The 11,245-nt window shown below is 41.1% G+C and overlaps 1 protein-coding gene across 3 annotated transcripts; it reads right to left on the bottom strand.

Annotated features, from left to right (window-relative positions):
- Positions 1-6,690: 6,690 nt before the first annotated feature.
- On the bottom strand, positions 6,691-9,701 carry LOC147864257 (glucan endo-1,3-beta-glucosidase 12-like). Of its 3 annotated transcripts, none has more exons than XM_087320038.1 (5): positions 9,543-9,701; positions 9,378-9,491; positions 7,648-8,964; positions 7,434-7,464; positions 6,691-7,200 (listed from the first exon to the last, which is right to left on the bottom strand). In XM_087320038.1, exons 2-5 carry the CDS (start codon positions 9,442-9,444, stop codon positions 7,074-7,076), a joined length of 1,542 nt encoding a protein of 513 aa, XP_087176164.1. In that variant the 5' UTR covers positions 9,445-9,491; positions 9,543-9,701; the 3' UTR covers positions 6,691-7,073. The 3 variants fall into 3 exon arrangements, with proteins under 3 accessions (XP_087176164.1, XP_087176163.1, XP_087176162.1); XM_087320037.1 differs by having other exon boundaries at positions 9,378-9,521; positions 9,558-9,701; XM_087320036.1 differs by having other exon boundaries at positions 9,378-9,701.
- Between the last annotated feature and the right edge of the window lie 1,544 nt (positions 9,702-11,245).

The raw sequence follows: 11,245 nt of genomic DNA, 5'->3' as shown, positions 1-11,245 counted from the left end.
CTTTAGTAGTTGTAGGCCACATGGCCTAAGCAAGGAGTGCGAGCGTATAACCTTCGGCGGTTGAATAGTTAGCTTAAATAGTAAGGTACCTAAAGAATACTATAAAAGAGAATAGTAGGGGAGGAGGAGAGAGAGAGAGAGAGAATTCAAATTTCAATTTATGTAAGAAAAGGTCTTTTGGCAAACATGTTTCACTCTATATGAGCTCATCAGTGCTAAAGACCATATACAAAAATGTGAGAGGCTTATATAAGGGAAGATGAAAGAAGAGAGACGGGGAGTGGCGGGGATGGATGAGAGGGGATTTGAATGTGTATAAAGGAGGATGTTGGAATTAGGGAGGTAGTGAATCTAGAGAGGGATAGCTTAATGAGTTTGATGGGAAGGGATGATTTGGGAATCTATTATATTTAGTTCTAATAGAATGATAGCAATAGTAAGTGTGATGTTTTAATGGGGATTTGGGGATCTAATATATTTAATTTTGACTAGATAAGAATAAAGTGATTTGGACTTGGTCCAACATATGAAAGGCTTAGGAATGTCTTTTAGTTGGGGATCTAGGCTAAGGTCGACGTGACGAGTGGATGCCTAATTTAGGGGAGTTTTTAGAGTACCTAAGCTTGAATATGGTAGGTGTAAGGGAAGATTTGTTTTTATGCTTATGGATGAGAGTATTCCTAAGGGAGAAAGGATGTTTTTTAAAGGCTTTAAGGATGAAATTTGGTGGGTAACCTCGGCTAATGAGTCTAAGGAAGAAATGTTTTTTCATTTCTAGGTACCCTATAGGTGTACTTTCTCTAACTAGGTAGCGTTTTAATTCGTTCGAAATAAAATTTTGTTTGACATGTATGGGATGGTCTGAAGAGACAAGAAGATATTGATAGGAATTTAATCGTTTTTGGAAACAATTGAAAGAGAACAATTGATGCACCCGTGTGATTCTCCTCTACAAGGAGCATCAATTGCAAGTCGAAAAACGACAGCATATTCTCCCTTGTACAAATAGTAATTCGGAATGCTCCAAACTTCGACGCCAATCCTCCGAGGTAGATTTGCACCATTTCGCCCTCCTCAACGACAACATCGATGAAGGCGAGGGAATCGCAGATATCCTTTATCTTGGAGGTCTAGTTAGCCACCGTCATGTCACGTTGACGCACATTGCTCAACTCCTGTCAGAGTTGGAACTTCTTGGTTGTGGTGCTTGCGGCGAAAATCTTTTTCAGATTTCCCCAAGCATCCTTCAGCATTCTTGCATCTCGAATGTAGCTCAAGAGTTGTTCGCTCACACAGGACGCGAAGTAGTAGAGAACTCTGCTCGCCGATTGTTCCCAAGCCGGGAAGTCTCTGTGTGTCGATTCGGGTGTTGCATCATTTGCTCCATCAACATAGCTCCAGTATCCATGTCCGAGAAGGTACTAGTGCATCTTGTATGACCAAGATGCATAGTTGCTTCTGTCAAGCTTCTCAATTGGAATCGAACTAGCCATGCCTCTATCCATTTTTTCCTTTTCGTTCTTCACCGAGATTAGTTTTTTTTTTGTCGTTTCGAGCTTAAGTCGACTGGAGAGGTTCTCAACCCTCGCACTCTGATACCATGAGAAATGTGGCGTGTAGAAGCTATATGAAATACAGAATACCAACAAGGAAAAACATGTTTAATGGAGAGCTTAAGACACAATGTACGTGGGAGAGACAGAGATGGAGTGAACACACAGAAAAACTAAATTCAAAATAATGTGTAAAACTCTGTACCATAGTTCTAGCCATACGTCCCATTCGTGCCATACTCAAACACCAATATTCGTATCATACTCATACGTGAAAAGGCTTTGAGTATGATTGAAATCCATACGTGGTACATAGATATATACATATGGTGTACATTGTGTGTGTGTGTGTGCGTGTGTGGTCTAGAGAGAGAAGCCCTATTTTGCATGTGTGAGGAGACAGTGGTTTGAGTGTATGTCTAGACTCTAGAGAGAGAGAGAGAGGAGCTATGGGGTTTGTCTATGTGAGGGAGTGTGAATATTAGATATCTAGATTTTGTAGAGAGAGAAGATCTGTCAGTTCTCCTATGAGAGAGAGAGGGTGTGTGTGTGTCAAACGTCACTTCTATTTGCAAAGAACGATGAATATTAGAAATAAAAAACGCCTAAAAAAAACCAAAAAAAATAAATCAGCCAAACAAATATCGTGTATCATACGTGTACATTTGCAAACATTCGTGTACGTCCAGTAAATTCGACGTACACGAATATTAGGAACTATGCTTTGTACATAGGATGTGCTCAGAGAGCACTTTTATACAATTCCATACGGACTGACAGAAGTACTGACACGTACTTCAATGCTCATAATTGAGCTCCTACACTAACTCCCAAATATATTCTCTCGTGGAATATCTATTCAACGGCCTCCCAATTTCCGCACCGATCCAGCCTCTTGTTGCACACAGGTTTGCGCACCAATTTACGCACCGATCCGGCCTAACCGATTCGGCTCTCGGCTTGCACATCCGATCCAGCCAATGTTGAGCTTGTATCTCAACACTTAATTTATCTAACCATCACGAGACCCAACCTCAACTATTCGATCGGCCTGCTTAGTCAATTTATGCAAACTCCGTGAAATCTTCATCTAGATTGTGCTAAGCGGATACTTCGGTATGTCAGCACGACAATGGACTACGGCATCATGTATAAGTCGAATACGATCATTCGACTCGAAGGGTACATAGACGCAGACTGGGCAGGATACAAAGCAGATAGACGATCCACATCCGGATTCGTCTTCTCTCTTGGTAGCGGAGCGATCTCCTAGAGCAGTAAGAAGCAGCCGACAATCGCATTGGTAAGCACGAAAGCTGAATACAGGAGTGCGGCAGTCGCCGCATGCAAAGCCGTATGGCTCAAGCGTATACTGAAGGAGTTGGGCATACTCATCAAAGATCCAATTTGTCTATACTGCGACAACATGAGCAATATCTACTTGGCACGGAACCCCGTATTCCACGTGCAGACTAAGCACATCGAAGTGCACTATCATTTCATCCACGAGCGCGTACAGGCCGGAGATATCGATTTACAACATATCAGTACGCACCTACAGGTAGCCGACATTTTCACGAAAGCCCTTGGTATCGACAAGTTGCGGCAGTTCACGTCGAACCTTGGTCTATCTCTTCCTGACCAATTGAGCTTGAGGGGGAGTATAGAAAAGGCCGAACAATCAAAGTTTGAAGCGTTCCAAAGACCGGACCAATCCGAAACCAAGCCGTATGGCTCAAGCGTATACTGAAGGAGTTGGGCATACTCATCAAAGATTCAATTTGTCTATACTGCGATAACATGAGCAATATCTACTTGGCGCGGAACCCCGTATTCCACGTGCAGACTAAGCACATCGAAGTGCACTATCATTTCATCCGCGAGCGCGTACAGGCCCGAGATATCGATTTACAACATATCAGTACGCACCTACAGGTAGCCGACATTTTCACGAAAGCCCTTGGTATCGACAAGCTGCAGCAGTTCACGTCGAACCTTGGTCTATCTCTTCCTGACCAATTGAGCTTGAGGGGGAGTATAGAAAAGGCCGAACAATCAAAGTTTGAAGCGTTCCAAAGACCGGACCGATCCGAAACCATTTTTCGATATCCGGGAGTTGTGTTCAAAGGGGCGTGTTGAGAATTGAACTCAACTTCCCATAGAAATAGGATTCACACTAGCTCATTGACATACCATGCTAGTTTTGTAAGTAGTAGAAAGGGGCCCTTGCCCTAATTTAGTAAGTATTTAAACCAACCCTTTGCAATTTTGTTACTATTGGATGTAATATATTGTTATCTCTGTCTTAAACTCTCTCTCTGTTTTTGCCTTACGTACACACAGTCCTTCAGTTGCATCTCAACCACTCTTGCTCCTCTTTACACTGTGTTTACTCTGGGCTGGACATAGCCACAAACACAGGGGTGTCCATTCCGGACACTTCACCAAAGGGTGGTTAAGGGAATGATGTTATCCTATTCCAATCCAGGTATTTTCCGGATACTCTCCGGATGATTAATACACAACCGATTAATGAAAACACATGTAAGATTATGAATGAAAGCGTAAAACGGCAAGTAAGCAAGACAGACAATAGAATTAAAGTAGAACGCTCAAACTTGTATTACTTCTATTATTAAATACATTGATCTAGATCAGTACAACTATTCCGGATCCGTCCGTTCCAATAATATTTCTAATTAATCTAGTTATAATATTTGACTCGTCCCTTTCCACATTTATCCTCCGGATCATACTCCGGCCAACAAGCGCCTACATCTCCTCGTTCATAACTTCGACCCATCGTGGATCCTTGGTTGCCTCGGAAAAAATTTCTGGTTCTCGGATTGTCGCCACCTTCATCATAAAGGCATGATGATATTCCATGTAGTCATCGTAACTGAGTCGATTGATCAGGTTTTTCTCTCGGGTGGAACGACGAAGTTTCTCATTTGCGATAGCTATGGATTTCTTTTAAACTCCATTCGTCCACATAATCGGAGAATCAAGGCTTTCGAACTCACTATCGAGTGAGTGAGTTGATTCGTTGTCGTCCAGATCTTCGTACTTCGGCATTTTGGCCTTCCATCTTCAAACTTAGTCGAGATGTGCTTCGGTCACTCGAAGGCTCTTGTGGCCCACTAAGCCTAGTTGTAATCAGGTTTTGTTCTATTGTATGCCTCGGTCAACCGACGTCTTCTATCTCTTGGTCGACCGAAATCGGGTCGATTGGGATCGGTGTCGACTCTGGTTTGTACCATGATGTCGAATCGTCGAAAACGATGTCCCGACTCACTCAAACTTTTTGGGTAGATGGATTATAACACTTGTACCCCTTTTGTTCGAGTAAGTACCCTACGAGGATACATTTCTCCAACTTGGGATTGAGCTTCAGACACTTTTTGTCGGGAATATGTACATAAGCAATCGAGCCAAATATCCGGACGTGGGATAAATATGGGTTCTTCCCAAAAAACTTAGGGCAACTGTCCTTTTTACTATTTACAAAACTAGCATGAACCTAGTGTGTCCATTGCCAGTGTGAAAGTCATTACATTGGGGAAGTTGGGTTTGACTCTCAACATTGACAAAGTAACCCAAATGCAATGCAACATTGGGTTACTTTAAATGCTTTATATTTCTATGGAAGAATTGGGTCACATATTACAATGGCGTATATTATCAATGAGTAAAAACCTAGTTTCACTATAGACTCCACCAAAAAGTGTATAACTCCATTTGATAATGTGTTTGAAAGGTTGATCAACATATTCTACATTAATGTGTTTGTAGGACTTCACATAAGTTGGGTTGTTATAGCGTGAAAAGGCATTGGCTTATGGATCGTATAAGTTTAACTTACAACCCCATGCAACAACAGATATGTTAATTAATGATACACAATTTCGCTAATGGGGATTTTTTACATGGATAATTGTGTGAAACCTTTTCCCAAACTCAAAGAAGAGTGTCGTCACTAGGCTACGTTGTCTCCATCTTTTAATGGTGTTGAACTTCTAGGAGGTGTTTCCCAATTGTGGACCCACAAACCTCTCCTCATGAATGCCCCCTCATACCTAGGTTATCAAGTTTAAGGTTTAGGCTTAGGTTACCTCGTCTCCTCCATCCCATGGTCATAATTCATAGGAGTCTAGAAGGCTTCCAAACCATGGATCACCAAGATTACGTGGTCTTCACCATCCTATATTGAAATGAGGAGGGGGTTGAAGCCTTCCAAATTGTAGATCACCAATTCCTCTACATGTATGCAACAAAGCTCTTCCCCCTTCTCCCCATTGTGCTTCTTTTCTCCATGGTTGATGTCTCTCTTACTTTCCCACACATGCTTCTTCCTCTTTTCACAATGATTCCATGTGTTGATGTAGACCTCAATAGTGTAGGATTGTTTATACTAAGGCTTCTCAGGGGAGCTCTATTTTGTGCGGCATTCCTTTGTCAATTAGCTCATATTGGTAGCTCCTCTATCTAATTAGTAAGCAATCATTGGTATTGTCTACCACTGCCACATTTCATAAAGTCAATAGTTAAAAGTACACTTTTGTTTAATGTTGGGTAAACCAACCCAAGAAGGACAAAACGGGAATTAACAATTTGAATTGGCATTGACACATGTTTAGAGCTAATAGAGTATGCCAAAATTTCCCCAATCCTTTTTAATAGCTCAAAATCGATTAGTGACTCCTAAGAGCGCATTGTTCCAAGATTCATTGGGCAAGAAGGATTATGTTCACGTTGAGCGAGAAAGGTTCTATTCTTGCTTGGCATTCACAAACCACTTGCTTGTAATTGTCAAAAAGGCACCCGTCCCTTATTTTGTTTGGTTATTCACACATTCTTGCTTGGGGTCTGATCCCTATTATGTTAAACCCAAGCTGAATAGAAGCACCAAAAAGAGAGATGTTAATGCTATCTTGGTACAAACACCTAGTTTTCTACAAAAAGGATATGTAGTTGCTATGATTTCTGATTGCAAATTATTAGACAACCTTTGCTGGCTTTATTTGCCCAATTCAATGCTCAAGGATGACCCAAATTTCAGATATCCTTAACAACATATATAGTTCCTCACCTGAAAGGATATAATGTAAAGTGTGAATGGTCAGTGTCAAACCATCCATCACAAACAAACATCATGATTATAGCTTTAATGGCTACTATAACAAATAGTTGGAAAGAGTAGCAAGGATTTTCCATGTGTTTGCTATAAACCCAATGCTAAGCATGTTAAGGTGTATTTTTCGGATGTGTTTTAAAAGGCTTGGATCATGATAATTTTAACATTCAGTGTATGTGAAACAAGTATCTCATTATATACAAATCAATGCCCATCAGACCCTTTTTCTCCGACACGGATCTCACATCATCTTCTACTAAAGAGATCCATCCAATCCATCAACATGAATTTTTGCCTCTTAATAAGCTTGTTTTGTTTGTTACAAATGGGGTTTTCTCTCAAATTTTTTTTTGTTGTCTTTCATCAAGAGGGGGAAACATACACACTTAACTGCAGCAGAAGAGTGTCAAAAGTAGGAGAATGGAAGTGGAAATTCTGAAGTCCCAGCTGCTGAATGCCGGGAATGGCGCTGTTGAAGTACCATTCCCACTACTGCTAGATAACGATGTCGACCTGTGCAGCACACATGTCAAAGCAAAATAAGAAACACAATGGTATTACATAAATGCTCAAGGATTTAAGGGCTAACCCCTAACAATTGGTTTAGGGGTTCAGGCCGACGCCACCCAACATATGGTTCACGATTTCCAGTTTAATTCTTCGATATCAGAAAGCCCTAAACTGTCTAAGGCTCCCTAAACACTAAAACCCTAAATCTTAAAACTTAACGCCATAAGTACACTTACTGGGAAGCAGAGAATTTGCAAGATCCATAGCCTGTGATCAAAACATGATACAAAAAGAAACGAGATTATTACACAGAAACAAGGGTATTGCACTCTCAAAAAAAGGAATGTGGTCAGTTACACAAAATGGCTCAAAGAGTGGACATGATTTTATAGGGAATTTGAAAGACCAATGAGTCAAGAGAGAGAGAGGAACAGAGAAACCATGACTCACTTGGGTCGGTGCTTGTTATGGTAGCAGTACCATTGAAATCACAAGCAGTTGTTTTTCCACCAGTACTAAAGAAGTAGCTATTGTAGGCATAAGAGGCATGGTTTTGGAATGTATTGGGTTGATAACAAACTTGACCTTGTTGGATAGCCGTGCAATTCGCCTTTCCTTGACCGCATGCCCAATTGATACCATCTGATAAACTCGTGTTGCTAGCCCCAGACTTTGCAATACACCATGCTCCACCATTATTACCTTTACTGCTAGTTGTAGTTGTAGTTGTAGTTGTAGTTGTATTACTCTGTGGAGATGCCGGAACAGTTACCGATGTGTTCTCCCCTGTCAGATCCAAGCTATAAATACTTGTCCCATCGGTGTTATACACACCCCAGTTTCTCTCGGACTCAGCCCCGGTTTTCAAGTTCTCGTTATAAAGAGAAAAGATGTAAGCATCGATGGGTTGGTTGGGCCGATGCGGCGTGCCTACGCCTTTCACTACTCGCGCAACAAGGTAATTGTTGTAAGTCTTTGCATTCTGTATAGTTGCCCCTGTCTCATCCGGATCACCCTTTGTCGGCCAACCAGTTTCGCTCACAACCACCTTCAACTCGGAATGACCCATCCTTTCCATTGCAAAGTAGAGGGCATCCAGCTGAGCATCATAAAGACTCGTATACTCCAAGGTAGTGTTCGGGTCTACGACAGCTTGGTTTCCTTGGAAAAGAGCATAGTCTAGAGGAACTGTGGTAGGATCGTTCGTATATGCTAGGTACGGATATGCATTTATCATCACGAACGATCCAACGGATCGCAAGAAATCCAGTAATGGCTTCATGAATGTGGTTGCAAAGGTACTATTGAAACCAGCCGCCGAAGGCGGGAATGAGTCTTGAAGAATGGCCATCGAGTTCGCTGTCGTTACTTGAATCTGCGAAAGGCTCGCCTTGGTGAGCCCCGTGTGGATATTCTTCATGGCCGGTATGACGAGAGCCGAGGAGCTGAAGTCATTTGTTACAACTTCTGATCCTACCGCAATGGTTGTGATTTTGGTTGCAGTAACAAGGGGGGCTAAGTAAGAGGTAACCCATTCATCGGCTTGTGCCTCGGTTTGGAAATCAGGCAAATCTCCGTTGGGAATCCCAATCACAAGCTCTATGTTGGTGTTTGCAAATGCTTGGATAACTGTTTGATCATTGTCAAAGATCCTCACTTTTGAGATGGATTTCTGAACTAGGAAACTCGCGACATCTTGAGGCGATGGGAGGTTGTTTGCGAAGCGGCCATAGCAGAAGCCCACCTCTCCCGCACGGACTATCCAAGCTGTTCATGTCATACATATCATATCATATCACAAACATAACATTCATACATCATACATACATGGAATCAGAGTCTCATTTTTGGTTTCTGTTTTCTTTTTTACATGCATTATGTAATGGTTGTTTCTGATTTCTTTTTTCATGCATTATGTAATAGGTGTGTGTACGCATATACATTGAATAATATGATACTCACATGTAATGAATGCTTATACAGGTCCCATTTCACAAGTATTGCATCTCTCTCTCTCTCGGTATATATATAGAGAGAGAGAGACAGAGAGACAGAGAGAAATAGAGACAGAGAAATCAACACACTTATATATGTGTAATATGTGTCATTGACATGGATAGAATGTCTAAATAGATTAAATGTATGTGCATGTGTCTCATAAGAGCAAAGGATGTGCTTACCTTGCAGAAGTAGAAGGAAAAAGCAAAGCAGCAGCTGGCTCTGCATCAAATGCTCATAACATGCCATTGAACCTTCTTCTTCTTCTTCTTCTTCTTCTTCTTCTTCTTCTTCTTCTTCTTCTTCTTCTTCTTCTTCTTCTTCTTCTTCTTCTTCTTTCTTTTCTTTCTTCTTCTTGTTACTCTTCCTCTTCCTTCTTCCTTCTTTCTTACTCTTTAATGCTCACAACATGCCATCCAACCCTATTCTGCTTCTTTCTTCTCTCTTTCTTCTTACTCCACCATTATTCCCTCTAAGAAAACCACACACATGTAAAGAGTTGTATTGTACATATGGAATGCCCTGCTCTGTTCTGTTTCTGTTTCTGTTTCAGTTCTCAAATGTCAAAAAGCAAAGAAGAAGCATGATGATGCTGATGCCATCCAGCTCACAACACACACAGACACAGACACATCTCTCTCAGTCAGAGGGAATCTGGTGCTGCTCTCTCTTTTTCCTCCCTCTCTATTCTCTCTCTTCCTGTCTCTGCTTTTCTCTCTTCAAATACATAAATGCATCAAAAGGAGCAAACAAAAAAGAACAGCTGCTTTCTTTTCTCTCTTCATTTGTGCACGGAAAAAGCAGTGTCAGAGAGAGAAAGAGAGAGAGAGAGAGAGAGAGAGAGAGAGAGAAGATGGTGTGTGTGTGTGTGTGTGTGAGAGAGAGAGAGAGAGAGAAACTTTGTCACAACCAAAAGCCATGAATATCTTCTTCTTCTTCTTCTTCTTCTTGTGCTCGGATAGGGCCACGCCCGTCGAGAGGATTGAACAAACACGGAGAGATGTCAGTAGGCTTACGGAACACTGATTTGGTCATTTTCCTTCACTATGTTAGCTAGTCCTACTACACTTGTCGAGGGTTTAGCTTGCCATATAAGATCTTCACTATTGACGTAGGGATGATAAGGGATTGCTTTCTTGTATTATCACATTGAGAGAGAGAGAGAGAGAGAGAGAGAGAGAGAGAGAGATTATATTATCGTCTTCGGAGGTCAAATATGAACTATGAGACCAAAAATATTACATTTCACGTTTGAAAGTGAGTAGTGACTCTTGATGTTCACGAACTTTACCAATGAATGTTGCAATCGAGAGTGCACATTGTGGTTGTGAGAGGAATTCATGCAAGGATTGGGCTCGGTCGAAGAGATGTGGAAAGCATGGTCGAATATGATCAAAGGCAGAGCATAGAGAGAGTGTGTGAGAGAATCAAATCAGGCCATGCATAGTTGAGAATCAAGATGGTTCTCTCGACATGCTTTTGAGATTGTCATGTCACTAGTTCTATACACTAACTTACGCGGGATGTGGTTTTAAGAGAAAGTGATGGTATGTACTATGGTATGTGTGAATGTATGTATGTATGGTGTAACAAAGATGAGTGAAAGTAAATATGTGAACCCTTGAGTTGACAACCTTAGTATGGCTCTCCACTAGGTTAGGCCTAGTAGAATGAACTAGTCTTACATAAAGCAAGCAAGCAAGCATTTGAGAGGGTTTGGCTTGGCATATAAGCATTCCTCACTCATCTAGTAGTAGTAACTACTATTAGTAGTAGGAGGAGGGACAAGCCAAGAAGGGTTTTCCCCTATTGGCATCATGTTTTAATAATTTACACTCCTAATAGAAAGATGGATAATAGAGTTGTGGCTAGGTAACGATCTAACCTAAGAATGAATCATGTAAAATACGTTGAGTGTTTGACAAGTATAATTAATTCTATTTAACTTTTTGTGAATGCTTAGCATTGAAATGCTTCTAATTAAAACTAGAACTAGTAAACCATGTACTATTAATTTAGTATTGAAAAAGTCTTGCACCTTAGAAAAAAA

Source organism: Azolla caroliniana, unplaced genomic scaffold, assembly GCF_043228905.1.
Source record: "Azolla caroliniana isolate FFs.n. ecotype wild unplaced genomic scaffold, voAzoCaro1.0.p SCAF_5, whole genome shotgun sequence".
NCBI classification, from domain to species: domain Eukaryota; kingdom Viridiplantae; phylum Streptophyta; class Polypodiopsida; order Salviniales; family Salviniaceae; genus Azolla; species Azolla caroliniana.
This window is presented reverse-complemented; position numbering and strand designations above follow the sequence as displayed.